This window comes from Monodon monoceros, unplaced genomic scaffold (assembly GCF_005190385.1).
Source record: "Monodon monoceros isolate NGI ecotype Baffin Bay Population unplaced genomic scaffold, NGI_Narwhal_1 Super_Scaffold_12, whole genome shotgun sequence".
NCBI lineage: Eukaryota > Metazoa > Chordata > Mammalia > Artiodactyla > Monodontidae > Monodon > Monodon monoceros.
The window spans coordinates 51,784,347-51,807,075 of NW_021703768.1; the positions used below are offsets into that span (position 1 = coordinate 51,784,347).

The window sequence follows — 22,729 nt, forward strand, 5'->3', positions numbered from 1 at the left end:
AATCCTACCTCAAGAAACAAGAAACATCTCAAATAAACAACCTAACCTTACACCTAAAGCAATTAGAGAAAGAAGAACAAAAAAACCCCAAAGTTAGCAGAAGGAAAGAAATCATAAAGATCAGATCAGAAATAAATGAAAAAGAAATGAAGGAAACAATAGCAAAGATCAATAAAACTAAAAGCTGGTTCTTTGAGAAGATAAACAAAATTTCTAAACCATTAGCCAGACTCATCAAGAAAAAAAGGGAGAAGACTCAAATCAATAGAATTAGAAATGAAAAAGGAGAAGTAACAACTGAAACTGCAGAAATACAAAAGATCATGAGAGATTACTACAAGCAACTCTATGCCAATAAAATGGACAACCTGGAAAAAATGGACAATTCTTAGAAATGCACAACCTGCCAAGACTGAATCAGGAAGAAATAGAAAATATGAAAAGACCAATGACAAGCACTGAAATTGAAAGTGTGATTAAAAATCTTCCAAGAAACAAAAGCCCAGGACCAGATGGCTTCACAGGTGAATTCTATCAAACATTTAGAGAACAGCTAACACCTATCCTTCTCAAACTCTTCCAAAATATAGCAGAGGGAGGAACACTCCCAAACTCATTCTACGAGGCCACCATCACCCTGATACCAAAACCAGACAAGGATGTCACAAGGAGAGAAAACTACAGGCCAATATCACTGATTAACATAGATGCAAAAATCCTCAACAAAATACTAGCAAACAGAATCCAACAGCACATTAAAAGGATCATACACCATGATCAAGTGGGGTTTATTCCATGAATGCAAGGATTCTTCAATATACGTAAATCAATCAACGTGATACACCATATTAACAAATTGAAGAAGAAAAACCATATGATCATCTCAATAGATGCAGAGAAAGCTTTCGACAAAATTCAACACCCATTTATGATAAAAACCCTGCAGAAAGTAGGCACAGAGGGAACTTTCCTCAACATAATAAAGGCCATATATGACAAACCCACAGCCAACATTGTCCTCAATGGTGAAAAACTGAAACCATTTCCACTAAGATCCGGAACAAGACAAGGTTGCCCACTCTCACCACTCTTATTCAACATAGTTTTGGAAGTTTTAGCCACACCAATCAGAGAAGAAAAGGAAAGAAAAGGAATCCAAATTGGAAAAGAAGAAGTAAAGCTGTCACGGTTTGCAGATGACATGATACTATACATAGAGAATCCTAAAGATGCTACCAGAAAACTACTAGAGCTAATCAATGAATTTGGTAAGGTAGCAGGATACAAAATTAATGCACAGAAATCTCTGGCATTCCTATACACTAATGATGAAAAATCTGAAAGTGAAATCAAGAAAACACTCCCATTTACCATTGCAAAAAAAAGAATAAAATATCTAGGAATAAATCTAACTAAGGAGACAAAAGACCTGTATGCAGAAAATTGTAGGAGAGTGATGAAAAAAATTAAAGATGATACAAATAGATGGAGAGATATACCATGTTTTTGGATTGGTACAATCAACATTGTGAAAATGACTCTACTACCCAAAGCAATCTACAGATTCAATGCAATCCCTATCAACTACCACTGGCATTTTTCACAGAACTAGGACAAAAATGCTCACAATTTGTATGGAAACACAAAAGACCCCGAATAGCCAAAGCAACCTTGAGAACAAAAAATGGAGCTGGAGGAATCAGGCTCCCTGACTTCAGACTATACTACAAGTCTACAGTAATCAAGACAGTATGGTCCTGGCACAAAAACAGAAATATAGATCAATGGAACAGGATAGAAAGCCCAGAGATAAACCCACGCCCACATGGTCACCATATCTTTGATAAAGGAGGCAGGAATGTACAGTGGAGAAATGACAGCCTCTTCAATAAGTGGTGCTGGGAAAACTGGAGAGCTACATGTAAAAGAATGCAATTAGAACACTCCCTAACACCATACACAAAAATAAACTCAAAATGGATTAAAGACCTAAATGTAAGGCCAGAAACTATCAGACTCTTAGAGGAAAACATAGGCAGAACATCTATGACATAAATCACAGCAAGATCCTTTTTGACCCACCTCCTAGAGAAATGGAAATAAAAACAAAAATAATCAAATGGGATGTAATGAAACTTCAAAGCTTTTGCACAGCAAAGGAAACCATAAACAAGGCCAAAAGACAACCCTCAGAATGGGAGAAAATATTTGCAAATGAAGCAACTGACAAAGGATTAATCTCCAAGCTTTGCAAGCAACTCATGCAGCTCAGTGTCAAAAAAACAAACAACCCAATCCAAAAATGGGCAGAAGACCTAAATAGATATTTCTCCAAAGAAGATATACAGACTGCCAACAAACACATGAAAGAATGCTCGACGTCATTAATCATTGGAGAAATACAAATCAAAACTACAATGAGATATCATCTCACACCAGTCAGAATGGCCAACATCAAAATATCTAGAAGCAATAAATGCTGGAGAGGGTGTGGAGAAAAGGGAACACTCTTGCACTGCTGGTGGGAATGTGAATTAGTACAGCCACTATGGAGAAAAGTATGGAGGTTCCTTAAAAAAGTACAAATAGAACTACCATATGACCCAGCAATCCCACTACCGTGCATATACCCTGAGAAAACCATAATTCAAAAAGAGTCATGTACAAAAATGTTCATTGCAGCTCTGTTTACAATAGCCTGGAGATGGAAACAACTTAAGTGTCCATCATTGGATGAATGGATAAAGAAGATGTGGCAGATATATACCATGGAATAATACTCAGCCATTAAAAGAAACGAAATTGAGCTATTTGTAATGAGGTGCATGGACCTAGAGTCTGTCATACAAAGTGAAGTAAGTCAGAAAGAGAAAGACAAATAGCGTATGCTAACACATATATATGGAATTTAAGAAAAAAAAATGTCAGAGAACCTAAGGGTAAGACAGGAATAAAGACACAGACCTACTAGAGAATGGACTTGAGGATATGGGGAGGGGGAAGGGTAAGCTGTGACGGGGTGAGCGAGTGGCATGGACATGTATGCACTACCAAATGTAGAACAGATAGCTAGTGGGGAGCAGCTGCATAGCACAGGGTGATCAGCTCGGTGCTTTGTGACCACCTGGAGGGGTGGGATAGGGACGGTGGGAGGGAGGGAGATGCAAGAGGGAAGAGATATGGGAACATATGTATAACTGATTCACTTTGTTTTAGGGCAGAAACTGACACACCATTGTGAAGCAATTATACTCCAATAAAGACATAAAAAAAAAAAAAAGCACTAGTATCTAGAATATGTAAAGAACTCAACATTCAGTACTATGAAATAATGTTTAACATTATTAGCCATCAGGGAAATATAAATTAAAACTACATTCAGATGTAATTGTACATCATCAAAAAGCTAAGATATTTAAAAACTGACAAAATCAAATGCTGGTGAGGATACAGAGAAATGGGGTCACTCATACATGTTTTGGTATGGATGTAAAATAGTACAGCCACTGTGGAAAACAGCTTGGCAGTTTATTAAGAAACTAAACATGCAAATACCATAAAACCCAGCAATTGTACTCTTGGATAATTATCTAATAGAAATAAAGATTTATGTTTATCCAAATCCTGTTGATAGGAGCTTTATTTGTAATAGCCCCAAACTGGAAACAACTCAGATGTCCTTAAATGGGTGAATGCTTAAACTGTGGTATCCATATAATAGACTACTGTTCAATAATAAAAAGGAACAAACTATTTATAAATATAGCAACCTGAGTGAATCTCCAGAGAATTATAGCTAGTGAAAAAAATGCAATCTGGAAAAGTATGGTTTCATTTATAAAACATTTTTGAAATTACAGTATTAGAGAAATAGCAAAATTTTGGTTGCCAGAGATTAAGTAAGGACAAGAGGAAAGGTATGGCTATAGAAGGGCAATATGAGTGATCCTTGTAGTGTTAGAAATATTGTGTACATTGATTGTATCAAAATCAACGTACTGGCTGTGATACTGTAATACAATTTTGGAAGATGAGGGAAACTGGGTAAAGGGTACAAGGAATTCTCTGTATTATTTCTTACAGCTGCATATGAATCTACAATTATCTCAAAATAAAAAGTTAAAAAAAATGAATTGGCCATATATGTATGGTGCTATTCACTTATACTAATCAACTTTTATATCAATAGCACATTGTTGGGATTACTTGTAGCTTTACAGAAAGTTCTGAAAGTAGGCTGTGTTAATCTTACCAACTTTAGCTCTTTTTCAAAGTATTTTGGCTATTCTAGGTTCTTTACATTTCCGCAAGAACTTTAGAATTGACTTGTCAGTGTCTAAAACAGCCTGCTTGAATTTGATTGTAATTAGTTTGAATCTATAAATCAAGTTAGAGAGAACTGACATTTTAATTAATTTATTTTTTAAATTTAATTTTTATTTTATATTGATTTACAATGTTGTGTTAGTTTCAGGTGTACAGCAAAGTGGTTCAGTTATATATAGCCATTCTTTTTCAGATTCTTTTCCCATATAGGTTATTACAGAATACTGAGTTCCCTGTGGTATACAGTAGGTCCTTGCTGAATATTTATTTTAATATACAGTCGTGTGTATATGTTAGTCCCAAACTCCTAATTTATCTCCCACCCACCTTTCCCCTTTGGTAACCGTAAGTATGTTTTCCAAGTCTGTGAGTCTGTTTCTGTTTTGTAAATAAGTTCACCTGTATCATCTTTTTAGATTCCACATATAAGTGATATACATTTTTCTTTGTTTAACTTATTTCACTTAGTATGATAATCTCTAGGTCCATCCATGTCGCTGCAAATGGCATTATTTCATTCTTTTTTATGGCAGAGTTACATTCCATTGTATATATGTACCACATCTTCTTTATCCATTCCACTGTCAATGAACATTTAGGCTGTTTCCATGTCTCAGCTATTGTAAATAGTGCTGCAGTGAACACTGGGGTGCATGTATCTTTTCAAATTGTTTTTTTTCTGGATATATGCCCAGGAGTGGGACTGCTGGATCATGTGGTAGCTCTAGTTTTAGTTTTTTAAGGAACCTCCATACTATTCTCCATAGTGGCTGTACCAATTTACATTCCCACCAGCAGTGTAGGAGCGTTCCCTGTTCTCCACACCCTCTCCAGCATTTATTGTTTGTAGGCTTTTTGATGATGGCCATTCTGACTAGTGTGAGATGATACCTCATTGTAGTTTTGATTTGCATTTCTCTAAAAATTAGTGATGTTGAGCATCTTTTCATGTGCATGTTGGCCACCTGTATGACTTCTTTGGAGAAATGTCTATTTAGATCTTCCGACCATTTTTTGACTGGGTTTTTTTTTTTTATATTGAGCTGCATGAGCTGTTAGTATATTTTGGAGAGTAATCCTTTGTTAGTCGCTTCGTTTGCAAATATTTTCTCCCATTCTGTGGGTTGATTGTCATTTTGTTTATGGTTTCCTTTGCTGTGAAAAAGCTTTTAAGTTTAGTTAGGTCCCACTTGTTTATGTTTGTTGTCATTTTCATTACTATAAGAGGCAGATCCAGAAGGATACTGCTACAATTTATGTCAAAGAGAACTAACTTTTAAAAAGATTGAATCTTCTAGTCCATGAATATGGTATATCTTGATTTATTCATTTCTTTAATATCCCTCATCAATGTTTTGTATGTTTCAGTCTTGCACATCTTTTGTCAGATTTATCCTTAAGTCTTTCATACTTTTAATGCTATTATAATAGGTATTTTTAAAATTTCAATTTCTGATTTTTCACTGCCAGCATGCAGAAATACATTGATTTTTTGCCCATTGATTGATCTTGCATCCTACAACTTGGCTAAACGTAGTTATTCGTTTTAGAACTTTTCTTTTAGGCTTTCTACATAGATGATCAAGTCATCTGCAAAAAAGACAGTTTTTACTCTTCCTTTTCTAATCTGGATGACTTTAATTTCTTTTTCTTGCCTTATTACATGACTAGAATCCCCACTACAATGTTGAAAATAAGTGGTAGGAATGGACATCTTTGATTTGTTCCTTATGTTACGGAAACATTCAGTCTTTTACCATTAAGTATAGTGTAATCTTTCTGTTTTTTATGGACATCACTTATCAGGCTGATGAAGCTTCCTTCTTTTCCTAGTGTACTGAAAATTTTTATAAGAAATGGAAGATGGACTTCCTCAAATAATTTTTCTTAAAATATTGGTTTTCTTAAAATACTACAGATTTTCTTCTTTGGTCTGTTAAAAATAGCAAATTACAATGACTTTTGAATGTAAAACAAATATTGTATTCCTGCAATAAGTTCCACTTGGTCATAATATATTATCCTTTTTATATATTGTTGGATTTGACTTACTAACATTTTATAATTGCTTAGAATTGCTTAAAATTCTCTTTTGAGAGTCTCTGCTTTCCTTGTAATGTCTTTATCTTTTTTTTTTTTACTTTAAAATTAAAAAAATTTTTTTTGACTGAGTTGGCTCTTCGTTGCTGTGCGCGGGCTTTCTGTGGTTGTGGCGAGTGGGGGCTACTCTTTGTTGCGGTGCACGGGCTTCTCATTGCAGTGACTTCTCTTGTTGCAGAGCACAGGCTCTAGGCGCGCAGGCTTCAGTAGTTGTGGCACGTGGGCTCAGCAGTTGTGGTGCATGGGCTTAGCTGCTCCACGGCATGTGGGATCTTCCCCGGGCAGGGCTCGAACCCGTGTCCCCTGCATTGGCAGGCGGATTCTTAACCACTGTGCCACCAGGGAAGCCCCTCTTTATCTGGTTTTGTTATTAGGGTAATGCTGGTCTTATAAGTTGAGTTGGAAAGTATCCCCTCTTTAATTTTTAAAAGATTTTATGTAGAAGTGGTATTACTTCTCCTTTAAATGTTTGGCAGAATTCATGAGAAGCCATTCAGCCATGGTGTTTTCTTCACTGAAAGTTTTAAAACATTTAACTTCTGTAATAGATGCAGACCACTCAGTTGACCTATTTCTTCTTGAAAGAGTTTTGGTAGTTGGTATCTTTCAAGTAATTTGTCCAGTTTATCCAAGTTGTCCGATTTATTGGCATAAGATTATTCATAATATTCTATTTTAGCATCTGTGTAATCTGTAGTGTTGTTACTTCATTCATTTCTGATACTGGTAATTTATGACTTTTTTTTTTTAACCCAATCAGTTTGGATAGTGAATTTTCACTTTTATAGATCTTCTCAAAGAACCAGCTCTTGGTTTCACTCATTTTTCTCTATTGTTTCTCTATTTTCCATTTCACTAATTTCACCTCTGATCTTTATTATGCCCTTTCTTCTGCTTAATTCAGGTTTCATTTGCTCTTCTTTTTCGAGTTTAAGGTAGAAGTTGAAGTCATAAATTTGAGATATTTCTTCTCTTCTAATACAGGCACGGAGTGCCATAAATTTGCCTCTAAGGGCTGCTTTAGGGACATCTCATAAATGTTATGTTGTATTTTTATTTTCATACAGTTGAAAAGTACTTTCTAATTTCCTTTGGCTCTTTTTTTTTCTTTGACCCAATGGGACATTTAGAAGTGTGTTAGGCTACAATTACTTGGGAATTTTCCAAGAAGCTACCTGTTATCAATTTCTAATTTAATTTCCTTGTGGCTAGAGAAGATACTTTGCATGACTTGAACACTCAAATTTATTGAGACTTGTTTTATAGCACAGAATAAAGTCTATCTTGGTAGATGTTCTGTGTGCACTGAGAAAAAAAGAAAAACTGTGCATTCTGCTGTTGTTGAGTGAGGTGTTCTATAAATGTTAAATAGGACAAGTTGGTTGACATACTGGAATGAACACTGTCCTGGGTGGAAGTCATGAGATGGAACACAAATTCTGAGCCTTTAAGTGACTATGGTCAAGCATACCTTTTAAGGAAGAAAAAGGGAGAAAAGCTAGATTATGGAAGCCATTCTCAATGTGAGGTTAGGGGAAAGCTGATGCTAATAAGGAAGCTTCACCAACTATTTCCTGTCCTGGGGGTTATTATACGTTAACTCCCTCCCCTTTCTCCCAGAGCAGATCTGTCCTAGGTCTTCTGATTGAAAATCACCTCTAGAATAAACCACTATTCATGGTGGGAGTGTACTTTATCCTTCAAGATTGATGTAATAAGGAAAAAAAGGTCAAGAACCAATAGACTGGATGATCTCTAAGGTAGGAGAGCAGCACATTGTAATGAAAATGGTACAGGACTAGTAGGAAAGAAACCTGGATCACGGTGCTGGCTCTACTGTGACCAGCTATTGACTTTGGAAAGTCACTTGTTCTCATTTTCTTTTTCTACAAAACTGGTTTTTAAACTATTTGTTCTAAAGATTCTTCCTAATTCTAAAGTTTTATGCATCTATTTAAAAAAAAAAACAGCAGTATAGATGAATGGGGTAGAAAGTGTCCTTGTGGAATTAAGAGTTTTAGGCTTTCTGTCCTAGTATCTTTTGTTGTGTTCCTATGTGGCTGGACTGCTCTCTATTCTGGCGCAGCTGTCTTTCTGGGCTCTCTCTTTACTAGCATGTTACAAATTTCCCTTCTTATCTTTTCTATTTCCTACACTCCTTGTCTTCCTTTTTTCAGTCTATTCCCGTACTTTGGTAGAACACTTATTCCAGGGCTTTTCTAAGAAAGGGTAAGTGAGAGGCAAATTGTTTTCTGAGACTTTGAATGTCTGACAATGTCTTTATTCTACTTTCACACTTGGTTGATAATTTGGTTGGGTATATCATTCTAATTTGGATATAATTTTCTTTCAAAAATTTGAAAGCATTATCCATATTCTACTAGCTTCCAGTATTGCCTTAGAGAAGTACAAAACTATTCTGACTCCTGATCCTTCACCTGTGTCCTGTTTTATCCTCAACTCTGGAAGTCTGGATTATATCTTTTTGTTTCCTATGATATGATGTTTCATAATGGTGTGCCTTTGTGTGGGTCTGCTTTTACCACTGTGTCTGGTACTTGTTGAACCTTTTCATCTGGAAACTAATTCTTCAGTTCTTAAAAAAATTTTCTCTTTTCTTTTTCTGGGACTCATTTGAATGAAGTATTTCCTAGAATGACCCTTCAATTGTTCTATCTTTTTTCTCTCTTTTTGCTCTTCTTATTTTTCTTCAACTTTATCTTCCAACTCTATCAAGTTTTCCATGTCTGCTTCTTTTTTAATTTTCAAAAGCTCTTTCATTGCTTTTGTTCTTCTTTAGAGTACCTTATTCATGTTTCATGCGTGGTGTATCTTATCTTTCTATGAAACTAAATATTAATGATTTCTGTTTTCTCCCTGTACAGACTCATATTTTTCAAGTTGATTTTTTCTGTTTTGGTATCTATATTTCATGTGAGACCCTTTCCTCAGAAATTTAGTGCTCCTCATTGTCTAAAAAGCTGACTGGCAGCTTTTAGCAAGCAAAGCTTGGAAATCTGGACTTCACTGATAATGTGGTGAGGCCTTGCCTTTGAAGAATCCCTAATTTCAGTATCCTTATTTCATTCTTCTTAGACTGGTCAGATTTCCCAGAGATGTATCTTCAAATCTTCTGCCTGGGTGATATATGTCTGGGAACCAAATAGGTGAAGATGGCTAGAAGGCTCTCACCATTCTGTATCTAACCTTTAATTTAACTATTTTCATTTGTGTTTGGTGTGGCCCAGTTTAAAGGCTGTTTGCCTTACCTGTCTAGAAAATAGACCTGTGGCAGTCTGCTGAGGCAACAGGGCTTCACAGAGTAGGGAAAGGGAACAGAACATCTAACTACTTCAGGCTTTTAACCAATCCCTGTTTTTAGTCTTACAAATATTCTCAATTCCAGAAATACTCAAGGATACTCATTATCAAGACTTTAGGGGGTTTTACGGTGTATAATCAGGTTACTTCTCAGCTTTCCCCACTGTTAAAGGGTTGAGCTCTCTTAAAGTGTTCAGTCCATTATCACTAACCCATCTGCTTTTCAGCAAAATTTTTTGACTCTTATTTTGTTTGTCCTTGTGAGTTTATGTCCTTAAAAATTTCTTCTACTACTATTTTAGTGTTGTTTCAGTAGGGAGCAGAAGTAAATATATACCTTTATTTACGTATAAAGATCCTGCTGCATGTGGGATCTTAGTTCCACAACCAGGGATTGAACCCATGCCCCCTGTAGTGGAAGCATAGATTCTTAACCACTGGACTGCCAGGGAAGTCCCAAAAGTAAACATTTATATTCAAGCAGCTATCTTTACCCTTAAGCTGTATATACTCATATTTACTGTTACTCTTGTTTGCTTTCTTTGGAACACTATCCCTCTCCTGCCTTCTCAGCTTGTCCTAGTACCCTGGCATTTGACTTTTTCACTTACCTTCACTGGATATAATATGGAAAGGTTAAAATTTTTTTAAGCATTTATTGTTCTCTGATGATCTAGAATAAGTTTAACCTTTTTTGTATCTCTCTCATGCCATGGCTAAACCCATATACAAATAAGTTTCATTTTGCTTCTGTGTGACAACTACCATATAACATTTTGTAGTTTACAAAATATTTTCACATACAGCATCACATTTTATCCTTAAAAACCCCATTGCAAGGATAGGTTATTTTATACACAAGATGGGAAACAAATGGTTAAACAGTGGTCTGAAATCTGTTCTCTTTTTGAGGGGAAAGGAGAATGTCCCAGGAAAGAAAGAAGGTAACTTGGTCAAATCTCTTCATCAACATGCTAATGACAGACTTCCTGGAAATAAATTATTTGCTAGCCAGAGAATCCTTTTTTGTGGGGGGAGGAGGGGTGTGGCTTAAATAACAGAAATTTATTTCCTCACTGTTCTGAAAGCTAGAAGTCCATGATCAAGCTGTTGACAAGAGAATCCCTATTTATAAACTGCTTATAGCAGGATGTCCAAGATTGTTTATGACAAATAATCCTGGAATCTAGGGATTTATGGGGCACAAATCCATAATCCCTGGAAAATGTAACTATGGGCATAAAATTGAGATGCTTCATGACCAAAATGACTTTCTTTCGTGTAAGTAATATAGAAACCATTTATGTTAACCTTGGCTAGAGTGGGTACCTGGGAGATTGTACTGTAGTCCTGAAACTCTTGCTGCTTTGCCTATGCCTCGTGATCACTTGTATACTTGAAATTACAGTTGACCCTTGAACAACGCAGGGGTTAGGGATGTTGCCCCTCTGTGCTGTCCAAAGTCCAAGTGTAACTTATAGTTGCCCTCCATATATGCGGTTTCTCCATATCCATGGTTCTACATCTGTGGATTCCAGAAACCGCAGCTTATATAGTACTGCAGTATGTATTACTGAAAAAAATCTGCATAAAAGTGGACCCATGCAGTTCAAACCCATGTTGTTCAAGGGTCAATGGTATCAGTAAAGCTTGACACTGCTAAGATCTCTGATATGAATGAGTGTGATTTGACAATCCAATCCTTTGTGTTATCCCACAAGGAAACTGAAGTTCAGAGCAGTTAAGTGATTTGCTAAAAGTCACATACTAAAAAGTAGCCAAATAGGAATAGAAACCAAATCTTAAATCAGACTCTTTGTACCACGTGATACATTACAGTGAGATGGAAAAACAAAAAACAAAACAAAACACAATAAAACCTGTGTTGTGGAATCAGAAATAGACTTGCCTGTTGGTTCTATCACTGACCAACTGTTTGACTTTGGGCAAAGTACTTACAATTTCCTTACCTATGCAGTACTTCTTACATAAGAGGCAAAAGATATCTTAATGACAAATATAATAGAATGGATAAACATGACATAATACAGTAGAACATTTAGAAACATTTTTAAAGGATGGAGGGGGAAAAAAAAGTATTGCTTACTTTTTTCTTGTAATGCTTGCAGTTTATTCAGTTCTTCATTCTCTTCATCACTCTCTTCACTACTTGTGCTGCTGACATCCAAAACTATGTCCCTTTTGGGGTCTACTCGGAGAAAATTGCGGCATTCAAAAGTCAGGTGACCAGCTAAGTAAAACAAACAAAAAATATGAATGACAAAACTATTACATTATATTTTTTGCTGTGTTTGTTCACTAAGCAACAAGTTACAATTTTAGTAATATAATGTTTAGTTTTAACTTTTATTCAGTGGGTGGTAGTTTGCTTTACCTGAATGAAACATTCAGAAAACCTTTTCTTTTCTTTAACAGGGCTTCTAATTCAATAAACATGCTTTTTGGTTACTTCTTATGGATTTCAGGATATTGAATTAATGTACTTACTATGTACTAAAGAAAATATTTTCAACGTTGGATTTTATGTCTTATTCCTTTCCCATATACCTTTTTGCTTCTCAGCTTGACTACTATACTCATGCAATTACACAGCTGTCACCTAATTAAAGGTGCCATAATAACATAATTGAACATGTTCTTCAAAAGAACACCTAAGATTCTAATTCTGACATCATTCAGTCCTTAAAGATTCTCCCTATAAGAAAACTACAACAGGGCTTCCCTGGTGGTGCAGTGGTTAAGAATCCGCCTGCCAATGCACGGGACACAGGTTCGAGCCCTGGTCCGGGAAGATCCCACGTGCCACAGAGCAACTAAGTCCGTGCACCACAACTACTGAGCCCACACTCTAGAGCCCACGAGCCACAACTACTGAAGCCCACGTGCTTTAGAGCCTGTGCTCTGCAACAAGAGAAGCCACTGCAATGACATCCCCGTGCACAGCAATGAACAGTAGCCCCAGCTCACTGCAACTAGAGAAAGCCCGCGCGCAGCAACGAAGACACAATGCAGCCAAAAATAAATTAATTAAAAAAAAACTACAACAGTTATCTACTTATTGCATGATGCAATTAAAAAATCAAATATTATTGAATACAAACACCAAAAAAGTACAGGAGATAAAATCACTAATAATACCTAAGTGCTTATCACCCACATGTTAACATTTTGTTTTATTCACTTAATTTTTTTTTAAAGTGAAAAACTGCATGTGTGTGTGCACATACACATACACAAAGTTGGAGAGCTTGCACCATGCCTTGGAACCCTGCCCCAATCCCATTCCATTCTCTCTTCAGAAGTTGGTATACTGAAGTTGGTGTCTTATCTTTTCAAAATAGCGTATTGTATTTTTATTATTTTTTAACATAAACTCAATTATACTTACCTATCATTCTGTAACTTGTTTCTGTCATTCAGTATTATGTTTTGTGATTTATCTATGTTAACATAAATAGATATAATTATGTGATTTATCTATGTTAACATAAGTAGATATAATTATCTCCTTTTATCTGATGAATAATGTCCCATTATATAAAAATATATTTATCCTTTCTACTACTGATAGGATCTTAGGTTGCTTCTAGTATTTTGCTATTATAAATAATGCGGAAATGCGTAGCTATACACGTCTCTCTGTGCACACATGGCACAGCTTCTCTAAGGCAGTAGCTTTTGAATTCTTTTGACTATGGCTGACCGATGGTAAAAAGTAACAATGCAACCAAGTATATTCATATATACATTCATATACATATACACACTAACCCACAAAAATTAAAACAAAATTACATGAAGCATTATGACATGTGATATTCAAAAAAAATCAATGCTGATAGAAACTACATAATTGATTTCACAACCCACTAATGATTCACTACAACTCTGTACTAGGATTTATTTCTAGTTCTCTTAATTAAGGGTGAAGCCTTTTGGAAGACCTAGATTTATACAAGAGCATCTCCTAGTAGGGTACCAAACTTGGGTGGGGCCCTGAACCTTGCCTTTATTCCCTGCACCCTGCCAATACATGATGATAGAAGTTCAAGAACCTTGGGTTCAGCAAATACCCTCAAGACTTACCTCCTAGAGGTTCTGCTTTCCTTTGGTTGCTGGCCTCTAAGTATTCTTTAATTCTTTATTTTCTTCTAGCACACTCATCTATCTAATATGTATTGCATATTTTATACAAGTTTCTTAGTTGTTTACAAAAGGGTCCAGTCTGCCATACTGCTGGAACCAAGTTTTCTCTATTGTGATTTCTTTCAAATGAATCATTCATAAGTGTTCTTTTCAGTTTCCAAACATATGGAGCTTTCAGACTATGCTTTTGTTGATTTCTAAATTTATTACACTGTTTTCAGAGAGTGGAGTCTGTATGACATCAGTTTTTTAGTATTTGCTGAGATTTCTTTTATGGCCTATCATGTAGTAAATTTAGGGGAAAACTTGATGCGTATTTTAAAAGAATATACATCACTATTTGTTGACGTCTATTTTGTTGTTCAAATCTCCATCTTACTTTTTTCTGTAATAACTTCTGATAGTATAATTTTAAGTACCTTTATCACTATAGATTTGTCAATTTCTCCGTTATTATTAGTTGAATCACATGAAGTTGCAACTTTTGTGAGTAAAACAGCTGATTATCAACAATATTCAACCTAGTATCTATCTGCTCTTTTTTCCCCATCCCTTTATTTTAAAATTTTCTATGCAGTTTTTAGTTTTCTAAGTAGTTTCACTAATAATGACATGTAGCTGGACTTTTTAAATTTACTTTGATACCTGACCAATTTTTTATGTTAATTTCTTAGCTTCAACAAAGAGTACCTGCCTCACTGGGGGCAGTATAAATTCACTCCTCATACCTACACAAGGTATAAGTTCAGGTTACCAATTCTCGATTATTCCTTTTCTTCTAATTATTATTTTATAGGAACTTAAACACAGTAAACTTTCTCATCACTTTCCCTAGACAGTAAACGGAATTTTTCTAATTCCTGCTTCACTGTTTTTTTGAGCAATCTGGCTCTAAACAAGAGCCTCCACTCTGGCCATGCTGCCATTCCACAGGGGTCTAAAGCTTCACTCCGTATCCCATAAATGTCTACCCAGTAGGCCCGTGGACCTCATTGTTTCCAGCTATCATTCCCTGCTCTGGCTTTGAGCTCCTTTTCCTTTCCAACACCTGGGGATTTCCCTTTTTCACCTGGGTTATTTTTATTTTTGCTGTTACTCTATTTTTCTCCAGTATCTCTATGTTTTTGGAGCAGAAAGGAGGACTTTCTATGTTGCTTCAGCTTGCCATTCTGATCAGAACTCCTGATGATACAATTTTTCCTTTACTTAATCTAGCTTTGCATCCAAACACCTTATGTTGTAATAAATATCTCATATAAACAAAATACATAATAACCACACTGGCAGCAGTCTGTCTCACACCCATTTTAGCCTTACTTCAATGAAACTGGCCCTAAACTGATAATAAGACAAGTTGCTTGTGAACAAACTTAGAAAATTATTCCAAAATATAGTTCTTGTGACCTCTTTTCTACATAGACTCTCAGGAGACAATGAGCAGAAAATTCTTTAAAAAAGGAAAAAAACAAAACAGGCTGTGGACCTGCCTGGACATGGTGACTTCCAGCAGGTCCCGCCTCAGCCACGTTCTCCTGCCAGCAGCTCCCACCCCCCAGGGCCAACATCCTCTCCATGTTTGTTTATTGATTTATTATTTTTGGCTGCGTTGGTTCTTTGTTGCTGTGCGCAGGCTTTCTCTAGTTGAGGCGAGCTGGGGGCTACTCTTTGTGGTGGTACATGGGCTTCTAATTGCAGTGGCTTCTCTTGTTGCAGAACACGGGCTCTAGGTGCGCGGGCTTCAGTAGTTATGGCACGCGGGCTCAGCAGTTGTGGCATATGGGCTTAGTTGCTCCACAGCATGTGGGATCTTCCTGGACCAGAGATCGAACCCATGTCCCCTGCATTGGCAGGTGGATTCTTAACCATTGCACCACCAGGGAGGTCCTCAGCAGAAAATTCTTAGATGACCAGAAACTTAAATTTTGACCACAGATATGTAGAGACATTTCAAGTTATAACATTTTAGTAGCTGACTGTAAAGAGTAACCTGGCTTTTTCAGAAATGGAAAAGCCAATCCTTAAATTCATACAAAAATGTAAGGGACCCTGAACAGCCAAAACAATCCTGAAAAAGAATAAAGGTGGAAGGCTCATATTTCCTGATTTCAAAACTTACCACAAAGCTATAGTAATCAAAACAGGGTGATAGTGTCATAAGGATAGTCATATAGACCAATGGAATAGAACTTAGAGTCCAGAAATACACCCATACATATATAGCCAATTGCTTTTTGACAAGAGTGTCAAGTCTATTCAGTGGGGAAAGAACAGTCTCTTCAGCAGATGGTGCTGGGACAACAGGATTTCCACATGTAAACGAATGAAGTTGAACTCCTCACCTCACATCGTATGCAAAAACTGACTGAAAATGGATTAAAGACCACAACAATATAAGAGCTAAAACCATAAAACTCCTAGAAGAAAGTATGGGGTAAATCTTCTTTAACTTGGATTTAGCAATGGATTCTTACATATAAAACACCAACAGCACAAGTAACAAAAGATAAAACTGATAAGTTGGATTTCATCAAAATTTAAAACATCTGTGCAAAGAAATTATTATGAAAGTGAAAAAACAACCTACAGAGTGGAAGAAAAGATTTGTAACTTATATATCTGATAGGGTTAACTATTTAGTATATATACAATTCCCGCAACTCAAGAAGAAAAAGACAACTCAATTAAAACATGGGCAAAGAAACTGAATAGACATTTCTCCAAAGAAGATATACAAATGGCCAGTAAGACCATGAAAAGATACCCAACATCATTAGTCTTTAGAGAAATGCAAATGAAAACCATGAGATATCCCTTCACATCTATTAAGATGGCTACAATTTTTAAAAAAGAAAAGAGAAAGGAAAATAAGTGTTGGCAAGAATGTGGAGAAACTGGAACTCTTGTACATTTCTGGTGGGAATATAAAATGATGGAGCTGCTGTGGAAAACAGTCTGGCAACTCCTCAAGAAGCTGCACACAGATGACCCAGCATTCCACTCCTAGGTATATATACCCAAAAGAATCAAAAACGGGGACTCAGACAGACACTTATACAACAAAATTCATTGCCCATTAATCACAATAGCCAAAAGGTAAAAATAACCCAAGTGTCTATCAATAGATGAATGGATAAAGAAAACGTGGTGTATCCATACAATGAAATATCATTCAGCCATAAAGAGGAATAAAGTTATGATACATGCTAAAACATGAATGAACTTTAAAAACATTATGCTAAGGGAAATAAGCCAGACACAAAAGGACAAATACTATATGATTCGACTTACATGAAATATCTAGAATGGCCAAATTCATAGAGATAGAAAGTAGATTAGAGGTTACCAGGGTCTGGGGGAAGGGAGGAGTGGGGAGGTACTGCTTAAGGTTTATAGAGTTTCTATTTGGGGTGATGAAAAAGTTTTGTAATAGATAGGGGCGATGGTTGTACAACATTGTGAATGTAATTAATGCCACTGAATTGTATACTTAAAAATGGTTAAAATGGCACGTGATGTTATATGTATTTTACCACAACTTATTTATTTATTTATTTATTTATTTCGTTATGCGGGCCTCTCACTGTTACAGCCTCTCCCGTTGCAGAGCACAGGCTCCGGACGCGCAAGCTCAGCGGCCATGGCTCACGGGCCCAGCCGCTCCACGGCATGTGGGATCTTCCCAGACCGGGGCACGAACCCGTGTCCCCTGCATCGGCAGTCGGACTCTCAACCACTGCGCCACCAGGGAAGCCCCCACAATTTATTTTTGAATTTTATTGTATTTATTTTTTTATACAGCAGGTTCTTATTTGTTATCCATTTTATACATTATTAGCGTATATATGCCAATCTCAACCTCCCAATTCATCCCACCACCTCCCCCCCGGCCTCTTTCCCCCCTTGGTGTTACATACATTTGTTCTCTACATCTGTGTCTCAATTTCTGCCCTGCAAACTGGTTCATCTGTACCATTTTTCTAGGTTCCACATATATGCAACAAAATACGATATTTGTTTTTCTCTTTCTGACTTACTTCACTCTATATGACAGTCTCTAGATCCATCCACGTCTCTACAAATGACCCAATTTTGTTCCTTTTTATGGCTGAGTAATACTCCATTGTATATATGTACCACATCTTCTTTATCCATTCGTCTGTTGATGGGCATTTAGATTGCTTCCATGACCTGGCTATTGTAAATGGTGCTGCAGTGAACATTGGGGTGCATGTGTCTTTTTGAATTATGGTTTTCTCTGGGTATATGCCCAGTAGTGGGATTGCTGGGTCATGTGGTAATTCTATTTTTAGTTTTTAAAGGCACATCCATACTGTTTTCCAGAGTGGCTGTATCAATTTACATTCCCACCAACAGTGCAAGAGGGTTTCCTTTTCTCCACACCCTCTACAGCATCTGTTGTTTGTAGATTTTCTGAAGATGCCCATTCTAACTGGTGTGAGGTGATTCCTCATTGTAGTTTTGATTTGCATTTCTCTAATAATTAGTGATGCTGAGCAGCTTTTCATGTGCTTCTTGGCCATCTGTATGTCTTCTTTGGAGAAATATCTATTTAGGTCTTCTGCCCATTTCTGGATTGGGTTGTTTGTTTTTTTAATACTGAGCTGCATGAGCTGTTTATATATTTTGGATATTAAGCCTTTGTCCATTGATTCGTTTGCAAATATTTTTCTCCATTTTGAGGGTTGTCTTTTCGTCTTGTTGGTAGCTTCCTTTGCTTTGCAAAAGCTTTTAAGTTTTATTAGGTCCCATTTGTTTATTTTTGTTTTTATTTCCATTCCTCTAGGAGGCGAATCAAAAAAGATCTTGCTGTGATTTATGTCAAAGAGTATTCTTCCTATGTTTTTCTTTAAGAGTTTTATAGGGATCAGTTTTACATTTAGGCCTCTAATACATTTTGAGTTTATTTCTCTGTATGGTGTTAAGAAGTGTTCTAATTTCATTCTTTTACATGTAGCTGTCCAATTTTCCCAGCACCACTTATTGAAGAGACTGTCTTTTCTCCATTGTATATCCTTGCCTCCTTTGTCACAGGTTAGTTGACCACAGGTGTGTGGGTTTATCTCTGGGCTTTCTATCTTGTTCCATTGATCTCTATTTCTGGTTTTGTGCCAGTACCATACTGTCTTGATTACTGTAGCTTTGTAGTATAGTCTGATGTCAGGGAGTCTGATTCCTCCAGCTCAGTTTTTTTTTTTTTCTTCAAGATTGCTTTGGCTATTCAGGGTCTTTTGTGTCTCCATACAAATTTTAAGATTTTTTTGTTCTAGTTCTGTAAAAAATGCCATTGGTAATTTGATAGGGATTGCACTGAATCTGTAGATTGCTTTGGGTAGTATAGACATTTTCACAATATTGATTCTTCCAATCCAAGAACATGGTATATCTCTCCATCTGTTTCTATCACCTTTAATTTCTTCTATCAGTGTCTTATAGTTTTCTGCATACAGATCTTTTGTCTCCCTAGGTTGGTTTATTCCTAGGTATTTTATTCTTTTTGTTGCAGTGGTAAATGGGAGTGTTTCCTCAATTTCTCTTTCAGATTTTTCATCATTAGTGTATAGGAATGCAACAGGTTTCTGTGCATTAATTTTGTATCCTGCAACTTCAATTAGCTCTAGTAGTTTCCTGGTGGCATCTTTAGGATTCTCTATGTATAGTACAATGTCATCTGCAAACAGTGACAAGTTTTACTTCTTCTTTTCCAATTTCTATGCCTTTTATTTCTTTTTCTTCTCTGATTGCCGTGGCTAAGACTTCCAAAACTATTTTGAATAATAGTGGTGAGAGTGGACATCCTTGTCTTGTTGCTGATCTTAGAGGAAATGCTTTCAGCTTTTCACCATTGAAAAGGATGTTTGCTGTGGGTTTGTCATATATGGCCCTTATTATATTGAGGTAGGTTCCCTCTATGGCCACTTTCTGGAGAGTTTTTATCATAAATGGGTGTTGAATTTTGTCAAAAGCTTTTGCTGCATCTATTGAGATGATCATATGGTTTTTCTTCCTCCATTTGTTAATATGGTGTATCACATTGATTGATTTGTGTATACTGAAGAAGCCTTGCATCCCTGGGATAAATCCCACTTGATCATGGTGGATGATGCTTTCAATGTGTTGTTGGATTGTGTTTGCTAGTATTTTGCTGAGGATTCTTGCATCTATATTCCTCAGTGATAGTGGTCTGTAATTTTCTTTTTTTGTAGTATCTTTGTCTGGTTTTGGTATCAGGGTGATGGTGGTCTCATAGAATGAGTTTGGGAGTGTTCCTTCCTCTGCAGTTTTTTGGAAGAGTTTGAGAAGGATGGGTGCTAGCTCTTCTCGAAATGTTTGACAGAATTCCCCTGTGAGCCATCTGGTCCCAGACTTTTGTTTGTTGGAAGATTTTTAATCACAGTTTCAATTTCATTACTGTGATTGGTCTGTTCATATTTTCTATTTCTTCCTGGTTCAGGCTTGGAAGGTTATACCTTTCTAAGAATTTGTCCATTTCTTCCATGTTGTCCATTTTATTGGCATAGAGTTGCTTGTAGTAGTCTCTTAGATGCTTTGTATTTCTGTGGTGTCTGTTGTAACTTCTCCTTTTTCATTTCTAATTTTATTGATTTGAGTCCTCTCCCTCTTTTTCTTGATGAGTCTGGCTAATGCTTTATCAATTTTGTTTATCTTCTCAAAGAACCAGCTTTTAGTTTTATTGATCTTTGCTATCGTTTTGTTTGTTTCTATTTCATTTATTTCTGCTCTGATGTTTCTTTCTTTCTTTCTTTCTACTAAGTTTGGGTTTTGTTTGTTCTTCTCTCTCTAGTCCCTTTAGGTGTAAGGTTCGATTGTTTGAGATTTTTCTTGTTTCTTGAGGTAGGCTTGAATTGCTATAAACTTCCCTCATAGAACTGCTTTTTCTGCATCCCATAGGTTTTGGATCATTGTGTATTCATTGTCATTTAGCTCTATGTATTTTTTGATTTCCTCTTTGATTTGTTCAGTGATTTCCTAGTTATTTAGTAACATATTGTTTAGCCTAATGTGTTTGTGTTTTTTACATTTTTTCCCCTGTAAATGATTTCTAATCTCATAGCGTTGTGGTCAGAAAAGATGCTTGATATGATTTCAATTTTCTTAAATTTACTGAGGCTTGATTTGTGACCCAAGATGTGATCTATCCTGGAGAATGTTCTGTGTGCACTTGAGAAGAAAGTGTAATCTGCTGTTTTTGGATGGAATGTCCTATAAATATCAATTAAATCTATCTGGTCTACTGTGTCATTTAAAGTTTATGTTTCCTTACTAATTTTCACTTTGGATGATCTGTCCATTGGTGTAAGTAAGGTGTTAAAGTCCCCCACTATTATTGTGTTACTGTTGATTTCCTCTTTTATAGCTGTTAGCATTTACATTATGTATTGAGGTGTTCTTATGTTGGGTGCAAATATATTTATAATTGTTATATCTTCTTCTTGGATTGATCCCTTGGTCATTATGCAGTGTCCTTCCTTGTCGCTTGTAACATTATTTTATAGTCTATTTTATCTGATATGAGTATTGCTACTCCAGCTTTCTTTTGATTTCCATTTGCATGGAATATCTTTTTCCATCCCCTCACTTTCAGTCTGTATGTGTCCCTAGGTCTGAAGTGGATCTCTTGTAGGCAGCATATATATGGGTCTTGTTTTTGTATCCATTCAGCGAGCCTGTGTCTTTTGGTGGGAGCATTTAGTCCATTTACATTTAAGGTAATTATTGATATGTATGTTCCTATTCCCATTTTCTTAATTGTTTTGGGTTCGTGATTGTAGGTCTTTTCCTTCTCTTGTGTTTCTTGCCTAGAGAAGTTCCTTGAGCATTTGTTGTAGAGCTGGTTTGGTGGTGGTGAATTCTCTTAGCTTTTGCGTGTCTGTAAAGCTTTTGATTTCTCTGTCAAATCTGAAAGAGATCCTTGCTGGGTAGAGTATCTTGGTTGTAGTTTCCTCCCTTTCATCACTTTAAATACATCATGCCACTCCCTTCTGGCTTGTAGAGTTTCTGCTGAGAAATCAGCTGTTACTCTTATGGGAGTTCCCTTGCATGCTATTTGTTGTTTTTCCCTTGTTGCTTTCAATAGTTTTTCTTTGGGGGCTTCCCTGGTGGTGCAGTGGTTGAGAGTCCACCTGCTGATGCAGGGGACATGGGTTCATGCCCCGGTCCAGGAAGATCCCACATGCAGCGGACGGCTGGGCCTGTGAGCCATGGCTGCTGAGCCTGTGCGTCCGGAGCCTGTGCTCTGCAACGGGAGAGGCCACAACAGTAGAGGCCCGCGTACTGTAAAAAAACAAACAAAAAATATAGTTTTTGTTTGTCTTTAATTTTTGTCAGTTTGATTACTATGTGTCTCTGCATGTTTCTCCTTTGGTTTATCCTGCCTGGGACTCTCTGCGCTTCCTGGACTTGGGTGGCTATTTCCTTTCCCATGTTAGGGAAGTTGTCACCTATAATCACTTCAAATATTTTCTCAGGTCCTTTCTCTCTCTCTTCTCCTTCTGGGACACCTATAATGCAAATGTTGTTGCGTTTAATGTTGTCCCAGAGGTCTCTTAGGCTGTCTTCTTTTCTTTTCATTCTTTTTTCTTTATTCTGTTCCACAGCAGTGAATTCCACCATTTTGTCTTTCAGGTCACTTATCTGTTTTTCTGCCTCAGTTACTCTGCTATTGATTCCTTCTAGTGTATTTTCTAGTGTATTTTTCATTTCTGTTATTGTATTCTTCATCTCTGTTTGTTTGTTCTTCAATTCTTGTAGGTGTTTGTTCTTTAATTTTCTAGGT

General features: G+C 36.5%; 1 protein-coding gene across 3 annotated transcripts in view; it reads right to left on the reverse strand.

Moving 5' to 3' along the window:
* Positions 1-22,729, reverse strand: part of SREK1IP1 (SREK1 interacting protein 1) — an 80,228-nt gene that overhangs the window by 39,861 nt on the left and 17,638 nt on the right. For all 3 annotated transcript variants that reach the window (XM_029218031.1, XM_029218033.1, XM_029218032.1), the window contains exon 3: positions 11,855-11,998. In XM_029218031.1, the coding sequence (XP_029073864.1) occupies positions 11,855-11,998 (144 nt within the window). The remainder of the gene's footprint in view (positions 1-11,854; positions 11,999-22,729) is intronic.